The sequence below is a fragment of the Pelophylax lessonae genome, assembly GCF_965119305.1.
Source record: "Pelophylax lessonae genome assembly, chromosome: 7".
Taxonomy (NCBI): Eukaryota; Metazoa; Chordata; class Amphibia; order Anura; family Ranidae; genus Pelophylax; species Pelophylax lessonae.
Genome location: NC_138774.1, coordinates 85289904 through 85312648, shown reverse-complemented (window position 1 = coordinate 85312648; position 22745 = coordinate 85289904). Strand labels below are relative to the sequence as shown.

The following is a 22745-nucleotide window of genomic DNA, read 5'->3' as shown; positions in this document are numbered from 1 at the left end:
TTTGCATGTTCTTGTAATTCTACTTTTTGCACCGTGTCTGTAAATATTAGTAAGTATTTGACATGTTGTTAAAGTTTGTCCATTTAAAAATGTATTGCCAAGGTCACTGTATTTTAAAGGTTAGCTCACTGTTTATAGTAGTGTAAAAAATAAAAAATAGAAAAATGGAGCTTAGTTAACATGATATACCGATAGGCCAAACTCTACTTCCCAGAGGCCTATCCAAAATATTACCATCCTGGATGATCTGCCCTATCCTTGTGAAGCACATCCTGACCACCAGGGACAGGTGGAGCACCCCCAGACACAGGGAGGGCTGACATTTAACCTCAGTGAGCATTGGGGGTCTGTAGGAAATTGAGTGGCAGTCACATTCTTGAAACAAAGAGTAGGTTTATTACTCACACATCTCAAGAGAACTTCTGCAGATCTCCAGGATTCCACCTGCTGCTGCACAGGACCACAGGAAAGGGACTGACGGGACTGACACTCCTTTTTTCTAGTAACTTCCAGCAGACATTATGGACAGCAATAATGTTCTTCTCCAGGAAAGTCAACCAACACCTATTGAGACTCCATCCTGTGTCCGGTCTTCTCCGAGAGAGTCAACCAACCCCATTAGGACTCCATCCTATGTCCAATCTTCTTTTGCAGAGTCAATCAACCCCACTGGGACTCCATCCTATGTCCAATCTTCTTCAGGAGGCTCAATCAACCCCATTTGGACTCCATCCTATGTCCAATCTTCTTTTGCAGAGTCAATCAACCCCACTGGGACTCCATCCTATGTCCAATCTTCTTCAGGAGGCTCAATCAACCCCATTAGGACTCCATCCTATGTCCAATCTTCTTTTGCAGAGTCAATCAACCCCACTGGGACTCCATCCTATGTCCAATCTTCTTCAGGAGGCTCAATCAACCCCATTTGGACTCCATCCTATGTCCAATCTTCTTTAGAAGAGTCAACCAATCCCACTGAGACTCCATCCTATGCCTAATCTTCTTCAGGAGACTCAATCAACCCCCATTGGAACTCCATCCTCTGCCCAATCTTCAGCAGACTCAATCAACCCCATTGGGACTCCATCCTATGCCCAGTCTTCAGGAGACTCAGCCAACCCCATTGGGACTCCATCCTATGCCCAATCTTCAGGAGAGTCAACCAACCCCATTAGGACTTTTTCCTACCTCCAGACAGGGACAGCTCCAAGTTCAGTCACATGCAGGTCTCCTCAGAAAGATAAGCCACTCAGGATCACATGCACCCTCCTCAGGTCACAGTCCGGGGGGAAGAGAGCTTCCTTCAGCACACCCCAAATTTTTATACCCTTTTCCCATGATGCTCCACTGGCAACTAAACTCCTATAGGTTGGTTGGGAAAGAATATGAATATTTACAACCCAAGCCCACTTTGTATCCTCACACAAATGCCAGAGGTGACAGAGACACCTACTGAAAGAAGGGAGAACCAACAGCCAGGCTGAGCTTAGGGGGAATTAAACATAGACAACTACAGATTAGCATTAACTGACTACAGCCAATCAGTTTAATTTAGTGGGACACGCCTGCTTACGGCAAGGCGGCTACACAGACTGAGAAGCTAGGACAGGTTGTCCATTGGGCATGCCCTCCATATCAAAGGAATATGCCCTCTCCCTTGTTCATAAACAGCCACATGTGCAGTGTGCTCTCCCTACCACTATCACAGCAGCGCTAACTTATCAGAAGTGTATTAGGATGTATAGCAGTATGCAGTGGTTAATTGTTTGGAGCACAGATATGCTCACTGAATCTTTTTTTACACTCTTTCTTACATACACATAATTTCTAAATCCTTTACAGTTTTTAGGTCAGAGATTCTCCAGATCTTTGTCTACTTCCAGCCGCGTCCACCTACAGAATCGCGTTCTGGAGAAACAGAAGATATTCCAGGTATTCTTAGGGCTCGCTTCAAATTTGCAGTTGGGGGGGAATTAAAAAAAAAACAGTTGGTCAGTGTTTTTAGTGGCCCCGACCGCCACTCCATTAAGCTGCAAGCAGACAGGTGTGTTCATTGCCATGGTCTCGGTGCTTTGCTTCGCGCCCTGGCAAAAATGCTCTCTTTCAAGTTTGACAAGCATGCACCACAAATGCCCCACGGTTGGGGCAGGTTGGTGTGGCATTTACAGGGTTAAAACAGGTGGCGAAGAGGTATCATATGTGGTTAAGCTGCACTTTTACCATCCTTCGGAAGTATCTCTAATGGTATAGAGATGTTGGATTTATCCTTCGTTTTATGGATAGTGTAGGACTCACTGGAAATGGGGTACTTTGACATAAAGGTGGGCTTGAGCACAATATGGCCATATGGTGGGACTAAATCCCCATTTTTACTCATTTTGATTGCCTTTAAATTTGATAGTCATTTCTTTTGCATATGTGCGCTATCCTGTGTTGTTATATACAGTATATCCTTCGTAAGCAACCAAACAAGGTTTTACACAAATTGTACCATATTTCTCCTTTGGTGAGCAAGACCACTGCCAAACACGACCCACCCAAGCGAATGGGGCCACACTGCAACTGCATATAATGCTAGCGACGGGGGCGGGATCATGCAGGCTTTCCAGGGTTATACCTGACAGTGAGGAGGCAACACATCACCTCCCAACCAACTGTCAACTGCCCTCTGAAATGCAATCAACTGCAGATCACTTTTCAGAGGGGTGGCAAGAACTGCCAAAGGTGTGAACAAACCCCTAAGGGCAAGAACACACCATGCCCGCACATGAATCACACAGGATTGAGCTATGCGTTCCTGTCCAATTCACATCATGCAATGCAATTTCACTCCATTCATTTTGAACGTGCTAAAATTGCACCACACTGCACCACGCCAAAAGTAGTGCATGCATTACTGCATTACACACTGCAACCAGATCGCATTGTATAAAAGTACTATGTGGGCAGATGCGGGCAAACGCACTGCATTTGCAACCTGTGTTTGGGGTGTCATTCATTTTTTATTACCACCTGCTCTGAATCGCACAGGAATGCACGACGTGTTTTTGTGCTATTCATGTGTGGCCATGCTGTGGACCGATCCTAAAAGTCAAACTTTCATGGCCTGTTTGTTGGTTGCTGTTTTTGTCAAAATCTGTTCTGTAAATATTTGGTACACCATATTTAGTGTACAACTAATGCTCCCTTTTGTGTGCAGGCAGACAATAATGTGCCAGTCCACCTGAAGGGTGGTCAAGGAGACCTCATCCTCTACCGAATTACCATGGGTATCGCCATTGTAGGTATGACCAGTAGGTTTTTATTATATGATCACTGCAATGTGTTGGGTCCAGTGGCTCCTACCTAAAGAGCATTGTGGAAGATGTAGTAACCAACAGCTGCAAATCACATTCCATTTTTTACTTATAAAATTCTTTGTTTTTACTTATGTCATAATTGCTTTTTGCGCTACTCTATTGGATGATTGTAAGACCCGGTTCACACTTCTGCGTGTGCCGGGTTCGCATGTCATGTCGGAGCGCACTGCTCCGACATGGCATGCGATCAGCTGTGCGGTGCGAGTTTAGCCATACAGTTTGTATGGCTAAATTCGCACCGCACCCGCAGCAAAGACGCACAGGAGGCATTTTTGCTGCCGCATCAGGATCGGATCGCACAGCGGTTCACACTTGTGCGATCCGATCCTGTGCGAACTGCACGATCGCACTGCGATATGCGATCAAACTGGGGGTGTCGTTAAGATTACATTGACACCCCCAGCGGATCGCATATGGCAGTGTGAACTGCCGGGGGTGCGTGTGCGATGCGGGAACAGGCTGCGAATTCGCAGCCTTCCCGCATCGCAATAGTGTGAACCGAGCCTAAAGTCTTGGTTTTATTTTGTTTTTTGTTTTTTTAAAAATAAACATGTTATACTTACCTCTGTGCAGTTGGTTTTGCACAGGGAAGCCTGGATCCTCCTCTTCTCGGGTCCTTTTGTTGCTGCTCCTGGCCCCTCCCTCCTGTTGAGTGTCCCCACAGCAAGCAGCTTGCTAAGCTACCCGTTCCCCCCGAAAGGTGCCAAATGTGGCATCGGAGGGTGGGAGGAAGCAAATGAGCGGAAGTTCCACATTTGGGTGGAACTCTGCTTTAACCACTTACCTCTGTAAGATTTAACCCCCTCCTCATGACCAGGCTATTTTTTGCTTTATGCCACCATGTTGCTTTAACTAACAACTGCGCAGTCATGCAACGCTGTACACAAATGAAATGTAGATTTTTTTTTTTTTCCTATAAATAGAACTTTCTTTTGGTGGTATTTGATCTACACTGCGTTTTTTATTTTTTGCGCTATGAAATAAAATATTAGGTTTTGAAAAAAAAAAACGTACTTTTTACTGCTATAAAAAATATCCAATAAAAAAATGTAAAAAAATAAAATGTCTTTATAAATTTAGGCCAATATGTATTCTACTACACATTTTTGGTAAAAATAAATCCTAATAAATGTATATTGATTGGTTTGCGTGAATGGTATAGCATCTACAAACTATGGGATATATACTGGAATTTTTATTTATTTATTTATTTTATACCAGTAATGGCGGCGACTTATAGCAGGACTGTGATAGTATTGCAGTCAATCTGACACTAACTGACACTTTGTGGGAACCAGTGACACTAATACAGTGATCAGTGCTAAAAATATACACTGTTACTGTTCTAATGACACTGGCTGGGAAGGGGTTACCATCTAAGGTGATCATGAGGTTAAATGTGTGCCTAACAGTGCTTGGTGCATTCACTGTGTGGTGTTTTTGCTTAGGGATGTGTCATTTTTTTATTCCCTTTGCAGGGAAACAAAAACCAGTGCATTCCTGCTGATAAGACAGAGCTTTGTATTGTTTACATTTGTAGAGCTTTGTCCTGTCATCCTCTTTGCCAGTCAGTGCACGCGGGCCCCCTACCTGGAAGTGCTGGATCACATACTAGATACAGTGCCTTGCGAAAGTATTCGGCCCCTTGAACTTTGCGACCTTTTGCACATTTCAGGCTTCAGACATAAAGATATAAAACTGTAATTTTTTGTGAAGAATCAACAACAAGTGGGACACAATCATGAAGTGGAACGAAATTTATTGGATATTTCAAACTTTTTTAACAAATAAAAAACTGAAAAATTGGGCATGCAAAATTATTCAGCCCCCTTAAGTTAATACTATGTAGTGCCACCTTTTGCTGCGATTACAGCTGTAAGTCGCTTGGGTTATGTCTCTATCAGTTTTGCACATCGAGAGACTGAAATTTTTGCCCATTCCTCCTTGCAAAACTGCTCGAGCTCAGTGAGGTTGGATGGAGAGCATTTGTGAACAGCAGTTTTCAGTTCTTTCCACAGATTCTCGATTGGATTCAGGTCTGGACTTTGACTTGGCCATTCTAACACCTGGAAATGTTTATTTGTGAACCATTCCATTATAGATTTTGCTTTATGTTTTGGATCATTGTCTTGTTGGAAGACAAATCTCCGTCCCAGTCTCAGGTCTTTTGCAGACTCCATCAGGTTTTCTTCCAGAATGGTCCTGTATTTGGCTCCATCCATCTTCGCCATCTTTCCTGTCCCTGATGAAGAAAAGCAGGCCCAAACCATGATGCTGCCAGTAAATTTACAAACAGTTTGTAAAATCTGTAATTTTTGTGCCTGTCTCTGAATGTCAGATATGGACAGATGCAAAAATTACAGATTTTACAAACTGTTTGTAAATTTACTGACAGTTGGCAACCCTGCCCTGGAGGGACCACTGAGGAAATAACCAGGGCTCCCTTGCTGGTGCAGAGGCTGCCAGTCACAAACACAGTCTCACGCACACTGAAAATAATGACTAGTGGGTGGGTGCAGCATGGTGCGGCAGCAGTAACATACACTCAGTCCAGATGCAGTTGAAAAACTCGTATTGAAGTGAAAGTACAACAGTTCACAACAAGCCCGGTGGTAGGAGGCTTAACCAGGAAACACTCATAGATATCAACAGTGTGTAGTGGAGCAGGTTTCAGCCAAGCTGACAGCATCTGTCTCGAGGGACAGATTGAAGGCCTAGCTAGTCTGAGCCCAGGTGGGGAGGTTTCCAGAAGAGTGGCGAATCCCTATGCTTCCCCTCCTCATCTGGAACCTTTCTCTACCACTGGTACTGTCCCTGAAAGATGGGTGACCTGTCTCTACACACCCCGCATGCTAGAATGCTCACCAAAACCAGGAGCCAAGGTCTTAAATAGACTCTGTCACACCTAAGATGGCTGCCAGAGTCACATAGGCAGCCAGCATTTAACTATATCGCTCCACCAGTGACCCAGGAAACTATAGAGCAGGGGTGGGGAACCTTTTTTTACCAAGGGCCATTTGGATTTTTGTAACATCAATGCGGAGTGCCCAGAGCGTGCCCCCTTTCAATGCGGAGTGCCCAGAGCGTGCCCCCTTTCAATGCGGAGTGCCCAGAGCGTGCCCCCTTTCAATGCTGAGTTCCCAGTGCGTGCCCCCTTTCAATGCGGAGTGCCCAGAGCATGCCCCCTTTTAATGCGGAGTGCCCACAGCGTGCCCCCTTTCAATGCGGAGTGATTGACCACAGCGTGCCCCCTTTCAATGCAGAGTGATTTACCACAGCGTGCCCCCTTTCAATGCAGAGTGATTGACCACAGCGTTCCCCCTTTCAATGCGGAGTGCCCACAGCGTGCCCCCTTTCAATGCGGAGTGATTGACCACAGCGTGCCCCAATTCAATGAGGAGTGATTGACCACAGCGTGCCCCCATTCAATGCGGAGTGCCCACAGCGTGCCCCCTTTCAATGCGGAGTGATTGACCACAGCGTGCCCCCTTTCAATGCGGAGGGATTGACCACAGCGTGCCCCCATTCAATGCGGAGTGCCCACAGCGTGCCCCCTTTCAATGCGGAGTGATTGACCACAGCGTGCCCCATTTCAATGCGGAGTGATTGACCACAGCGTGCCCCCTTTCAATGCGGAGTGCCCACGGCGTGCCCCCTTTCAATGCGGAGTGCCCACAGCGTGCCCCCTTTCAATGCGGAGTGCCCAGAGCGTGCCCCCTTTTAATGCGCAGTGCCCAGAGCGTGCCCCCTTTTAATGAGCAGTGCCCAGAGCGTGCCCCCTTTTAATGCGCAGTGCCCAGAGTGTGCCCCCTTTTAATGTGCAGTGCCCAGAGTGTGCCCCCTTTTAATGTGGAGTGCCCAGAGTGTGCCCCCTTTTAATGTGGAGTGATTAGCCACAATGCAGAGTGAACAGCGTGCCAAGCCCCAGAGCACTTACCTGTTGTAGCGGCGGCCGGCTTCCTCTCTTCAGTCCCCGCGTCTCTTCGAGTCCTCCCGCGTCCAGCCTCCCGCCTCCTCCTCGGCCAATGACATTGGCCGAGGAGGAGGCGGATCCATGAGACAGTAGCGAATTTTCATTCGCTATTGTCACACAAATGGGCGGGCTCGAAGCGCACTGCTCTGCGCCTCGGGTCCAGCCTTTTTCGGAGATTCACATTGTGTGAACGGAGCCATCGGCTCCTTCTGACACAGCGGCACGGATCGCGGGCCGGACAGAAGGATCATGCGGGCCGCATACGGCCCGCGGGCCGGAGGTTCCCCATCCCTGCTATAGGGGAACCATGTTTCTCTTGACATCCTCCACCTATGTAATGCTGCTGCGTTTAAGCGCCACCTGCATTGGAGAAAGTGGACTGCACCTGCCTACAGGCACTGTGTAGGGGATGTCTTTTAGGAATTTTTTGCTGAGTAACTTTAACAGGAGAAGGGTTTATAGATGAGGATACTCCAAAGACAGCTAAAAGAAAATAGGAGGAGGACAGCTTCTCCCCAAGCTTCTCTAAACCACAGCCATATATAAGGTCTCAAATCAGGTCCAAATCAGCAGCCCTTAAAAACAAGGCACTTTTCTCCCTGCCTCTAAAAGCCCGTAATAGGAGAAAAGTGCCAGTAAAAAAAAAAATGAGATCGGGTCCGCTTGGAACTGTGCATGCGTAGTTCTGGAACTGCCCGAGATGAACTGATCCTGTATTTGGCTGCCGCCGGCGGGCAGAGCTGCTTGGGCTTAGGGGGCAAATCTGCCAGAGGTTATGCGGCGCGTTGCTGGCAGGGCAAGGCAAGTGCTATCATGGTGCATCCCACCAGGCCTGTCAGCCTTTAAAAAAAACAGGAGCTAAGCAGCCAAAATGGACGAGTCGTCACGGTGGTCTGTTGGAGTGTCCAGGCCATCCAGATTCCACAGGGAATCAGAGACAGAATCATGCACCAGCCCAGCAGCTGCCCAGGCATCCACAGCATGAACGGACCAACCCAGGGCAGGCACACAAGCAAGGCAAGCCTGCGTTCTGAGACATCCTTACCTTAAGATATCAGATGATACTTTCCACATATGTACATGCAGTCTTGCTTGCAATCACCTTTGTGGATAGAAGGTTGGCATCATGGAGTTATGGAGAGATGGAGGGAGAAAGTGATGAAGGGATGAGGTAATAAATAGAGGAGGGGATGGAGTTTTGGATGGAATGGATGAAGGAATGATGGGGCAACAAAAGACAGAAGGAGACAGGAGGTGATGGTGATTGGAGGTGATGGAGACTAGAGTGATGGAGGCAGGAGGTGATGGAGACAGGAGAGGATGGAGACAGGAGGGGATGGATGCAGGAGGTGATGGAGGGATGGAGACAGGAGGTGATAAAGGTATGGAGGCAGGAGGTGATAGAGGGATGGAGACAGGAGGTGATGGAGGGATGGAGGCAGAAGGTGATGGAGGGATGGAGGCAGGAGATGATGGAGAGATGGAGACAGGAGGGATGGAGGCAGGAGGTGATAGAGACTAGAAAGATGGAGGGATGGAAAGTGGGGGGTGATGGAGACTGGAGGGATGGAGACAGGAGGGGATGGAGGGAAAGAGACAGGAGGTGATAAAGGTATGGAGGCAGGAGGTGATAGAGAGATGGAGACAGGAGGTGATGGAGGGATGGAGGCAGGAGGTGATGGAGGGATGGAGGCAGGAGATGATGGAGAGATGGAGACAGGAGGGATGGAGGCAGGAGGTGATAGAGACTAGAAAGATGGAGGGATGGAGAGTGGGGGGTGATGGAGACTGGAGGGATGGAGACAGGAGGGGATGGAGGGAAAGAGACAGGAGGTGATAAAGGTATGGAGGCAGGAGGTGATAGAGGGATGGAGACAGGAGGTGATGGAGGGATGGAGGAAGGAGGTGATGGAGGGATGGAGGCAGGAGGTGATGGAGACAGGAGGGGATGGAGGCAGGAGGTGATGGAGGGATGGAGACAGGAAGTGATAAAGACAGGAGGTGTTGGAGGGATGGTGTGATGGAGACAGGAGGTGGTGGAGGGATGGAAACAGGAGGTGATGAAGGGATTTGCATATTGTACTTGTTTGCAGCTTAAATATTGAAATTTATACTTTAAACGGTAGTTTTGTAACTTTTGTAAAATGCCAGTAAAAATTTGGCTGTGCCAGTAAATTTTGGGTGTCGTGTCAGTAAATTTCAATCTGGTAGGTTGGCAACACTTGAGTTGACTACCATCCAGCTTCCACCGGGGGATCCTCTGTGGGGGAAATAAAGGATATTTCCTCAGACCAGGACTTCAGAACAGCGCTTTCCCACGAATAATCCTTTATCAGTCTTCCCCAGGACTGCTTTCCAGCTCCTGCTAAGGCCCGGCCTACAGCAAAAATCCTCTTTAGCAATCTTCCACAGGCCCTTCACCCAACTCCTTCTGAGGCCCAGAATGTAATTCCTTGTCTCACTATCTCCCAGGAGCAGAAGCCCCAGGAAAACTGGAACCCTCCATGCAAAGGAAAGAACACTCTGGAAAGGCTTCCCAGGCATTTATCAACTCCCCAGCCACCTTTAGGACACCTCCTTCCAGGGTTTGGTTGGAGCATGATAAATATACACACTGGTCATTTCATTCTCTGCACCCTATATTCTGGAAACTTCTTCCAGAAGCAGGTGGGAGAAATCAAACACCCAGCCAGGAAACCCTGACTAGACAAAAACAGTCACTGCACCACTGTTTGCGGCAAAGCCAAAAAGTAGTTTTAGGCTAGCAGTATAGCTAGAGGAGGGCACTACATCCATCAGACCAAAAAGATGGATTTGGTTCCAAAAGAGGGACATTTGTTCCGAATAAGGGACCATTGTGGGCTGAAGTTTTCTATGTACCATGTGTATACAGCAGTGGCAAAACTACCAGGGTCCCACAGCTCGCACTTGCATCCGGCCCTGGGGTTTTCACCACTGTGTGTGTGTGGGGGGGGGGGGGGGGGGGGCTCAAAACAGCTGCATGCCTGGGGCAGTGTTAACAGGCTCCTTTTTCTTGTCCATAAACAGGAGAAAAGAACCTGTAAAAAGTGTTCTGCCAGCATGCTCAGTTCCAGGCAATTGGAGAGCTGCCGGCTTGGATCGGGCAGCAGGGTGTGGCTTATATTCACACACCCCACTGCACGAGCAGAGGCCGAGCTCGGCAGTATGGTAATCGGCTGAATCCGAAACTGCACATGAGCAGGTCCGAGTTGCTAACAAGGACATTTTTTTTAAGTGTTTTACCACCAGCCTGGCAGTTTGCGAGTTGCGGGGGGACCACTGTACACAATATCTACACTCGCTTGCCTCCCTAAATGCCAAAGCCCACAATGACACTGGGAAAAGGAGGTGATTGGCGAGTGCCTGGACTTTTAGATTGTTCATACTGACTAATTCAGATTGATCTCTGAAGGAGAATGTAAGGTGGCACTCTGGAGGCACTAAGGGGGCACTCTGGAGGCACTAAGGGGCACTCTGGATGATGTAAGGGGGCACTTTGGAGGCACTAAAGGGGGCACTCCGGATGATGTAAGGGGCACTCTGGAGGCACCAAGGGGCCACTCTTGAGGCATTAAGAGAGCACTCTGGAGGAGGATGTAAGGGGGCACTCCTGGAGGCACCTCCAGAAGGCCCCTTCATATCCTCTAGAGTGCCTTTTACATCCTCCAAAATGACCCCTAGTATTAATAAGGTCAGTGGCGGAATAACCAGGGTTGCAGAGATTGCACTAGTGACTAGCCCCTGGTTTTCCGCCACTGCGTGGGGGCCCCAAGAGGGCAGGAAGCGGCCTTGCTGCAGAATATGAGAAAGGGCCCCGGGACGGGGTCAGGGGGGCCCTTCACAATTTCTTGCACCAGGGTCCTAAAGGCTCTAGTTACACCTCTGTTATACAGGTACACTATGTAATATGCAGTACATCGTCAGCTCATGTCGATATATTTCAAGGACTTGCATAGTCCTGTGTTTCTTAGATACATCCCCTGACAATCTTGCGATTAATAAGGCAAAATATATACAAAGTAGCAGTCTACCCAAAAGTTCCTTTTTTTTTTACTTTTGGATACAGGGGGCAGGTTTAAAACCTTCTTCAGGTTTTCTCTGCTGTATGTGTCCCCATCGTAACCAGAGAAGGCACCAGTCATTAAAACAGGAAGTTAGGTGAAAACTCCCTTAAGGATAGAATTCTAGAAAAACCTGACAGAGGTTCTAACTCTTCCCAGCCGTACAGAAAAAAATGTCCTTATTATTATTGCCATTATTATTTTTCCCTTTTTGTCCTATGGTGCACCAGTCACCACAACAATGGCTGGGGGTAAATCTTTCAAACCTTGACATAAAAGTTAATTTCACCTAAAGGTCTTTTTTGAAACATTTAAGAGCATCAAATACAGACAATGTGCTTTTCCCCACTTGCCCTAATGGCTTGGCCAGAGGAAGTTAAAAGAATTGCGATGGAAAGTACTAAGGGACCTGTGTTAAGACTGCATAAGGACTGCTTAAGCCCTGAAGAAGAAGAGGGGTGGGGGGCCCTGAAACGCATTGGTTGTATTTGATACTCCTAACCATTACATGTTACAAAAAGACCTTTAGGTGAAGTGAACTTTTGTACCATGAACTCCTCTGTACACATACAATGAAGTTTTGTACCATGAGCTCCTCTGTACATGTACAAGAATTTATCATCTGGGAAGTGCTCCCTTCCTCTCTATCAGAGAGGTAGCAGTCTAGGACCACAACAAGGTCCACCCAACACTGTATTTCCATATACACCTTACAGCAGGCATGTCCAAACTGCGGCCAGGGGGCCACATGCGGCCCAGAACCGCAGGCAATGCGGCCCACTGCCCCCTGACAATTTTTCATTTTTTTTGCTGAGAAGGAAGGAAGTTGGGTTGGGGGCACGGCCAACAGCGGCTTCCAACTAACTGTAGGCAGAGGCTGCCTTGGAAGGGATCATACTCTAGTTGTGTTAAATAAGTGCGGGGGGGGGGGGGCGCGGCAGCGCGGGAAAGGGGCAGCGGTGTTTTATTACTTATATACCTTAACTATATAATATAAATTTTATAGAGGCCCGAGAAAATTTCTCTACACGCAATGTGGCCCAGAGAAGCCAAAAGGTTGGACACCCATGCCTTACAGTATATCCATCAGAACTAATTTTTACTTCTATTGCTCCAGCGCTACCATACACACATCAGACACCTTGACACAGTCAGCAGTAAAAACCTTACAAAGATCTAGCCCTTTTTTCACTATATCTGCAAAAATGGCCAGGCTTCTGTTTAATCTATTGAAACTGTTCCTAGACTGTACGCCAATGTTTTTTCATATTATTTACATGTTCTCATTTAAGGAGTAAAAGCACTTTAAAACAAGCTCCCACTCATCTGTGTGTCATTAAGCATTGTGGAGAAAGTTCACATAGAAGTACTAAAATCACAGTTATTTTCTGTGGAAGCAGAATCCTAGCAGACTGCCGAGGGATAAGGTTAACAAAAAGTGGGTGTTTCTAAGCTGTTAACAACAAACTGATACGTGACTTTATTTAAAATCTTTATTGTGATCTTTGAGAATGAATTATTTCCCAGTAAATGCAGCTTAACCACATCAATATTGGTAACTTTCACCCCCTTCCTGCCCAGGCCAATTTTCAGATTTCAGCCCTGTTACACTTTGAATGACAATTGCACGGTCATGCAACTTTTTACCCATATGAAATTGTTATATTTTTTTGGAGACAGAGAGCTTTCTTTTGGTGGTATTTGGTCATCACTAGGTTTTTTATTTTTTGCTAAACAAACAAAAAAGGACTGAAAAGTTTGAATAAAAAAAAGTTTTTCTTAGTTTCTGTTATACAATTTAGCAAATAAGTATTTTTTCTTCTTCACTGATGTGTGCTGATGGGGCTGCACTGATTGGCACGATGAGGCAGCACTAATGGGCACCAGTGAGGCTGAACTAATGTGCACTGATGAGGCTGCACTGATGGGCACTAACAAGGATGCATTGGTGGGCACTGATAGGCAGCACTAATGAGGGCACTGATGGGCCTGCACTGATAATTGGGGCACTGATGATTAGTGCCCTGATTATCAGTGTAAATATGGTATCAGCCTTGCCAGGTATTGCCTCTCGTTTCCTCACACAGTGACAGTTCGTGAGGAAAGGAATGCCATAACCGGCAAGTTTGTTTACATGGGATCAGCTGTTATTGAACACAGCTGATCACATGGTAAAGGGCCGCTGTGATTGGCCTTTTACCTCGATCTGTGATCAGTTGTGTCCAAATGACACAGCATTCACAGAGGGCACTCGATGTGCGCCCCAGGGGGTGCACAGGAGACGTGTTCTGGGATGACGTCTATGGACACCCTTTCCAGACCTAGAGAGCCCCACTGTAGCCATCTTTTTGCTATGGCAAGTGGTTAAAAAAGTCAGTGATCATGTGTTTTAAAGCTCTTTTATGGCTTATAAATAATTTGATGTCCATTATCAAGATGCCTTTGAACATTAAAAACCTGAAAGGTTTGTATTTTATTTAAGTTGCACACAGTAAAAAATGTTCTCTTTATATTGCAGGGTGCTGCCTAGGTATCTTTGCTATTGGCAAGGCATCGCTCCCAAAGAAGTAACTCTAGTGACGATCTGATTGATTGAAGAATCTGCTGGAGAATGTTATTGAATTAAAAATGAGTCTGCTAATTGTCAGTGTGTTTGTAGGGTCTTCATTTACAAAGATGGCAGCTAAATGGAAAGGCTGAGGTCAGACTATGACCGCTGTGTCAGGGATGGGGGTAGATCTCTCCATTGGAATACCAAAAAACAATAATGTAATATATTGCTGCTTTCCAATTCTTAGGCCTCATGCACACAGAGAATTTAAAAAACACGAGCCGCAAAGCCAGTACCGACGGCAGGAAAAAACTGCTGTCAATGCGTTTAGCTGTGTTAGCGTTTAGCAGAATTTCTCTGCCCTCTTCTATTTTCCAATCCCAAATACAGTTTGGTTACGCTTGATGCAGCTTAATGCTGTATACGTTTAGCCGCTTCAGGCGATTTTACAGCTGTAAGGCTGCTGCCCCACAACGCACTGGCCCTGGGTTTTTTTTGTTTTTGCAGCTTGAAAACGCCTACGTATGCCTATATGTGCATGGACACAGAGAACATGGAGAGGCGTCTTTAAGCTGTAAAAGAAATACCTGATGCCCCCTAGAAGCAGTTGTAAAATTGCCCAGTGTGCATAAGGCCTTAAGTGTCGGCTGCCTTACTTTCTATTTTTAGTTTTTTTTCCTTTACCTGGTGATCAGGCCAGCATTAGGGGACTGGAAGAGTGGAGAAGAGAACATCTCTAAGGCTGGCCATACATGTTCAATTTTCTTGTACAATTTTCTGTTAGATTTACCCAAAACCATATACTATGAGGTCAAAACTCAAAAACGCTTTCAATTGTACCCTATAAGGCATTCCTTTGTACTACATAGTTGAAGGTAATCTAAAGAAAATTGTAAGAAAATTGTATAGTGTATGGCCAGCCTTAGTCTGCTTTTCAACTTCCTTTAACAGACCAAACTGTCCAACAAAACATGCAGTTAGAGGGTTGAGTTAAACCATTTACCACTGACAGGGGTGATTACAATGGTTAGCTTTTATTCATAAAACCTTTACCCCAGAAGGAAAAAAAAAAAAAACAATTGCTGTAACTGTATAAAAAGTGTTAACTGCAGTTTGACTTTAATTTGGAATAGGGAGGGTACAGATACAGTAGGCTGTGGCTCTTAGCCACATGCTAAAAGGCAGAGCCGGCTGTCAATCAGGAAGTGGGGGTGGATCCCAACATTAATGTCGGAATCTTTCCCAAGCCTGGAGCTGCTCAACCTTAACATTTGATACCAGTTGACTCTGGGTGACAGGAGAAGAAAATGAATGCACTCCTGTGGCACACAAGACAAGAATTGCCAAAAGATCTTTGGCTGTACTTCTCATTTAAGGATTTGTAAGCTGCAATACATTACATTTTTTGTTTTGGATTTAATACTACTTAAAGTTTCAAAATCTACTTGCTCATTTAGAACGTAAAATGCCATATTTTCTCTAATATATTTTGTTTCTATATCGTCAATGCCACCTAGTGGCCATAATGCATTTCTTTTAAACTTATTTATAAAAAAAAGAAGGATATTATGGCCACTAGGTGCTGCTGACGATAACGATATAGGCATAGCTCCCTACTGTCCCTGATTTCGAAGGACAGTCCCTGATTTGGAACAAAGTCCCTCCGTCCCTCTTCCCTCCTCATTTGTCCCTCATTTTGGTTTGATCTATATAGTTGTATACTGTATAAAAATTAATTACTTCTCTATCTAAAAAGATTTCCCAATACTAAACCTTTCATCCAATGTCTAAATTGCTGTATTTGCTGTATTTAGCCAATATAAAGGAATAGTAGTGGTAAAAAAGCACTTGTGGGTTTAACCATTTATTGTTTTGTACAATTCTCCTTTAAGGGGGTGTGTCCTATGCCTACATACTTTTGCTGAAGTGTCCCTCATTCCCATCTCAGAAAGTTGGGAGGTATGAATAGGAACTACATATGTTAGAGAAATCATGGCAGTTTTCATTCTACATGTGCATATGTTTGTCATAACCGCACAACAAATATTTCTGTGTGTTGTGTGAAGGGAGGTATGCCTCCCTCCAATCAGCTCTCAGAGCTCTCCTCTCTAAGCTCTGTAGAGTGTGACTTCAGCTCTCCACCCAATTTTTGACAGCTCAGATAAGCTTTAAATCCTGGAATTATAATGGCTAAGCCTGTGGAGAACAGAAGAGTGCAGATAAACAGGTACAACTTATGTAGAAGGCTTTTTTTTTTTTTTTTTTACCTCTGTGTATTACCTAAGGCCAGTCACTTCACTGGATATATGTAAGGGCTTACAACCACTTTACTCTAAATGCTATGTGTTATTTGTGTTTGCAGTTTAGATTCATACTACAGAGCATAAGACACAAGTCTGAATTCCCCTTCCATACCCTCCTTACTTCTCTGGATATTATAGCACCCATTATCCCCTAATACAATAAGGAACACAGCAGGTCAGGTCTACTTACTTGCAAACAACAATGCAGTTGCACTCACACATATAGAGCAACACAACGATGTAGGCCCCTTTCACACCAGTGCACCGATCAGGTCTGCCTGTCTGTTTTTCAGGTGGACCCAATCGGGTGACTCGTTGTCCTCTATAGGGTGGCGGATGTCAGCGGGCTGAAAACAGAGGTATGGAGATACCAGCAGGTCGGATCAGATGGAAACGGACATGCAGTCCACTTCCATTTGATCCCCCCTTAGAAGAGAGCGGGCTCTGTCCTTGTCTGCTCTGCAAAGCGGACACGGACCTGTCACCTGCCCGCTCAGAGGGGGTTAGCGGAGTGATCCCCTGCTGAGCAGGCAGATTCTGCTCAGACAGATCCACCCTGTGTGAAAGGGCCTTAGGGCTCATTCACACCAGCCTTGTTGGGCTGCAATGGGCAGCATTGTTGGTATGAATAAGCACACTGTTAGCTGCCCTCATTGAGTTCTAGGGTCCAGTGCACAAATGAGTAACTTTTTCTCATCCAAATGAAACTAGCTCTATGGAGGTTGCTGTGCAAGAACGCAGCAGTAGTGATTGATACCCTTGAAGCTCAAAAGTGTCTCTAAAGCCCCGTACACACGTACCGATCGTCGGCCGACCGATCGGCCGTCTTTTGTCCCCGGGCTGTCCTGTCCGCGGAAAAGTGCAAAAGACTAAACACGAATTTTGTCCGCCGACTGCAGAAGTGATGTCATGTAATGGTTAACTTTCCCTGTGTTTTTTTTTTTTCTGAGCATGCCCAGTCTTGCAAATCTGCTGTCTGTCGGCCAAATTCTGTACTGACTGGCGAACAATCGGCCGTTCTGGTGTCGGCATACAAAAATTTCAATGCTTGCACGACAGATTCTGTTCGGCCGAAAGTGCGCTGTCGGCTGTCGGAAGCATCATACTAACAAGCCGAAAATCGGCCGATAGGTCGTTGGCCGAATCTTTTCGGCCGACAATCTGCACGTGTGTACGGGCCTTTAGACAGTCAGTTGGATTTGTGACAGAAGGTGCACCTTCTGCAATGCTCTTAAATGAAAATGTAGATGCACACAATGAGGAGGGGGTGAAAATAAACAGCATTACTGTGTTCAACCAAGGACCGGAGGTAAAAGAGGATGGGTTGGAAAAAGGTGAAGCTGGGGTTCTGCTTTTAAAAGAATCAGTAGGAATGCGGGAGGGCTGTTGCAGGTATGAAATGCAGGCATCTTAAGGCCCGTACACACGTGCAGATTGTCGGCCGATCGGACGTTGGCCGAAAATTCATGGCCAACAATCGTTGCTTGTGTACGAGGCTTTAGACTTAGTTAACAGCGCCTAGGGTCTTGCTGCCCTCTGAGGACCATGGGTATCCACAAGTACTACAAAACAATGAAGAGCGCACCAACCTAGTGCAATTCCAATTAAACATTTATTGAAAGTTAAAAAAAATCATACATAATACTCTTAAATGTATGTAGTAAATACGCATGTCAAAGCACAATATAGACATAGGCGTGCGCACAGGGTGTGCCGGGTGTGCCTGGGCACACCCTAATCACCTAGGACACATTAGCATTATCGCTCTGTTTGCCAGTGAGGAGATGGGAAAGATCTCCCTCGGACCTGCTCTGCCATAAGAGAAGTGCCACACACTTCTATTTCACTTTGCCAGCAGGGAGAGTAATGTACCGGGGCCATATACATGTAGGCAAACACATGCATGTGTATTTATACTTTGGGGTGCACACCCTAATGCAATAGGCTGCGCACACCTATGAATATAGACAGATAGCCTCCAAGACTGTTAGACTACTCCAATGCTGCAGGGAGACCAGATGAAATCCATAATGGCTAGGCTGACGTGTTTCCAGGGAGAACCCTCTTCATCAGAGCCAAAGAAACACATGACCCACCACACATGTACACCTACAACTTGGACCACCCTTATTAGTAGGTCCCACCCTCTAACACATTAGTAGTGGTGTATATTGTTCAGGAGTCCAAAACAGATCATAAATCACCCTCTGTGACAGTAACCACCATACAATAAGCATGCAACTTAACAGTTTGTAGTACAAGGTACATGTAACATATTGGTTTATAGTGCATGCATAGACATCAATTGGGGCAAAAAGCTCTCACCAGTGTACCCATCTTTACTTTTTAGAAGTATATGTACAGTATCTCACAAAAGTGAGTACACCCCTCACATTTTTGTAAATATTTTATTATATCTTTTCATGTGGCAACACTGAAGAAATGACACTTTGCTACAATGTAAAATAGTGAATGTACTACGTAGTAGTGAATGAGCACGTGCACTCAACCTCTTTGGTCGACTATGGCGGAGCCTGTTCTGAGTGGCACCTGTCCTGGTAAACCACTGTATGGCCACCATGTTGCAGCTCAATTTCAGGGCCTAGGCAATCTCCTATAGCCTAGGCCATCTTTATGTAGAGCAACAATTCTTTTTTTCAGTTCCTCAGAGAGTTCTTTACCATGAGGTGCCATGTTGAACTTACAGTGACCAGTATGAGAGAGAGAGCGATAACACCAAATTTAACACACCTGATCCCCATTCACATCTGAGACCTTGTAACAATAACAGGTCACATGACATGGGGGGGTGGCTAATTGGGCCCAATTTGGACATTTTCACTTAGGGTTGATCTCACTTTTGTTGCCAGCGGTGTAGACATTAATGGCTGTGTGTTGAGTTATTTTGAGGGGACAGCAAATTTACACTGTTATACAAGCTGTACACTCACTACTTTACATTGTGGCAAAGTGCCATTTCTTCAGTGTTGTCACATGAAAAGATATAATAAAATATTTACAAAAATGTGAGGGGTGTACTCACTTTTGTGAGATACTGTATATGTAAGCTCCCGATATAGGTGGATTGCCACAGAAAGGCTTTCACTGTCATTCCCCACCAATACATGACAGGTAGTGTGGAGACACGTACAGCGCTATTCCAGGCCGCCCCTGACATAGGTGGAAGGCACACTACTCTCGTGAACCCAGGAGTGTTGGCGGGTATGCGTTCCACCAGTCTATACATCACATCCGTTGTCTAAAAACATCCAATCCAGCCCCATCTAGGAGCTCGGATTAATAGAGTAATGTGGGCGGCGAGCAGCAGAGACAGGTCCGCTGTTGGTTAAGCCTCACCTTCCCTTTCTGAACAAAGATTTACACTTAATAGAGCTAATGCAAGATCCGGTCTATAAAAGGATCACTGTATTATTACAAATGTAGCACTGCCCCCTTGAGGGCTGCTGGATTTCTCACCTTTTTGGGTCCCTCTGGGTTACCGGTAGCAACTGCATGCAGAATCTTAACACTTTACTATCTCCGGCTCAGTCAATAAACAGTCTAGAGGTTGTTGTTTTTGTTGTTTTTTTTTTATATTGGGATGGGAGAAGAGTGGGTACCTCCAAAACTTGAACTATTCACAATGTTGAGGACCTCTATCTGAGGATGCGGCTAGGCCACAGTTTCACCTTGCCACTAGATGAATCTGAGGTAAAGTTCCTGAATAGACAACTTACTTAGCACTTATCTTCAAGGTACTCATCTAGCACCCCCTTTTACTCCACCAGCTGACACCTATCCTCTGACTACTCTACTCCAGGGTGGCCCCCTTCCTGGTCAGGCCCTTAGACATGATCCCCTGTACTCACGATACTGTTTTTCCAGGTTCTCATCCCCTCTAGTCAGCTCTCATGAACTTCTGGGTTCAGCTCCTTACTCACCAAGCCAACTGCCTGTGACCATACACCAACTGCTGCAGAAGAGGTTTCCAGGACTCTGCTCACCAGCCAAAGACCCCGAGCACATGTGCCCCAGGCTTTTATACTACACCCCACAATGCACCGAGACAGCAGTCTGTGCCAATCACTGGGGCTGTATCAAAGCCTGTGTACCCATTGGTCAGGTTTTCTCCACTGTCCAATATGCCTCCCTATTGGACCAGTGTGAAACACTCCCCTAGACCAGAAGAATCACACACTGAGCACCATGAGCAGACCTAAGTCACAGATCCTGTTCTCTGTTAAGCAGAAAGCAATATAGAGTTTGCCTGCTGCTCCTCTGATAGGCAGACAGAGCCAAAACTATACTCACTCCCTAGCACCTACCTAGGAGGGTGCTACACAAACATGGGTACTTTGGGTGCCATTTGTATCAGTGCAATATTTTAAAGCCATACTCCTACTTCGGTATCCCTGTGAGAGAATAGTTGGCCAATGGCCACTTAAAAACATTAAAATACTCATAAAATCCAAAACCACAGAAATGTAATGTAAGGTGTACATTATAGAATATATATTATTTCGTAAAAGATTCCAGCCCATTGCTAATATAACTGTGGGGTAAATAAAAAAAGTAATATGTACATACTGTATATTTCAAATAAAAAGGCAAGAAGTTATGTCGATATTGACAATTACCAGCATGGGCAAGTGCCCACCTCTCCCCAGTTGTACTTTTAAATAATGCTTAAAAATAGTCAATGGACAAATTTGTAGGGTCCGGGCTGCCTTAACTAAAAATTATTGTAACATGGACCAGCTGATATGGACCAAAACAAAACAAAAAAAGGGGGAGGGATATATTAAAAAAGCTTGTCCTTGTCCTAAGCTTGTCCTAAAAGAAGGGTTGAGATTACATAGAACATACATAAGCTGTCATTACAGGGAAAATTTCCCTCTGATATGTGACAAATAGTGGTACTTCATATGTGTGCATGTACATACGTACAAGCACACACATACTATCTGATAAATGTTAAAAAGTTAATGCAGTAACGTGGCACTAGGCTTGCTTCATCAAACCTACCAGTGTGCAGGCCACAGTCTCCCTACAAGTGGGAAGCTGGATGTTCGCGAGCCTGGAAACTCAGACTGGGTCAGTTGATATGATGTTATCCCCTAGTACAGCCACTATTCATATTAGGGTTCATGTGAATGCAAAACTACTGAAATAGACTAAACCTAGTCTATCCTAAGTAAAATAGAAAAGGGGAGAAAGGTGAACACTGGGATAGTAATAATGATAAAAATATATGACTCAAGACCATTGAGCAAATCCAGTTAGCAGGACAAGGTAGTCAACTCCCTGGAAACGCGTCAGCTTAGCCATTATGGATGCCACCTGGTCACCCTGCAGCATTGGAGTAGCCAAGTGAACATAGTACTAATGTTTCAGCAATGGGTACAGCCAGTAGGCTTCTAGCCCAAATTTATGCTGATATTGGCCCCACTACTAAGTGGTATATTTACTCTCACTACTGCATTCCCCAGTATGTAGTCTACATCCACACTCACCCTGGCAGTGCCAGGTGCATACTTTTCTGCTCAAGTATAGGTCACCAACAGTAATAATTGAGACAAGTCAATGCTGCTTTTCCTAATTTTACTTAACCTTCCAACAGCAGGCACAAGAGATTTATTAAATCTGAGTCTTGGTTCTTAGTGTTTGCCCATTGCAGGGTATTCATCCATTCTGTCTTCTTAAGTTGATGCCATCTAGGGGACAGGATGATGTGGCATTCCCTAGCTGAGAAAAGCCATCACTACAGAGTCCTACATCTCAAAAGTGCAGGGCTCCATTAACTCCAATGGGGACCACAACTATAAACTCCTCTATGGATCAGTTCTTAGAGGACACTCTGGGTTGATTTACTAAAACTGAAGCATACCCCCCCCAACATTTTGAGATGGGAACGAGGGACACCTATTTGTAAAAGTATGTAGGCATAGGACACACCCCCTGCCTTAGAGGTAAATCCCCTTAAAGGAAAACAAGTGATTTTGTTTTGACCACTACTACTCCTTTATACTGGCCTTTGAAACTTACAAATGCAGCAATTTAGAAATTAGATGAAAGGTTTAGTACTGGGAAACTCTTTTTGAAAGATAAATAGTGAATTTTATATGCAGCTATATAGATCAGACCAAAATGAGGGACAAATGAGGAGGCAAGAGGGACAGAGGGACTTTGTTCCAGATCAGGGACAGTCCCTCAAAATCGGGGACAGTTGGGAGTAGGGTTGCCACCCAGCCGGTAATTTACCAGCACAGCTGGCATTTGGGGATCCCCAGCCGCTACCGGTACAATTGCGGGTAATTTTATCTTGCATAAAAACAGGAAAAACACTGCGCTTTAGGAGAAGCAGCTAACACCTGAAACAATAGTACAAGTTCCAAATAAAGTAATAAAAACAGAATGGTGTAGCGCTAAATTATGAATGACAAACACTTATACTGAATCAAAGTATGATGTTAGCAT

At 45.4% G+C, this 22745-nt stretch overlaps 1 protein-coding gene across 1 annotated transcript in view; it reads left to right on the top strand.

Moving 5' to 3' along the window:
* Positions 1-22745, top strand: part of LOC309559345 (cytochrome c oxidase subunit 7A2, mitochondrial-like) — a 361900-nt gene that overhangs the window by 3233 nt on the left and 335922 nt on the right. The window contains exons 2-4 of the mRNA XM_082262579.1: positions 1843-1932; positions 3200-3284; positions 13933-14044. Coding sequence (XP_082118705.1) covers positions 1843-1932; positions 3200-3284; positions 13933-13985 — 228 coding nt within the window. The 3' untranslated portion in view covers positions 13986-14044. The remainder of the gene's footprint in view (positions 1-1842; positions 1933-3199; positions 3285-13932; positions 14045-22745) is intronic.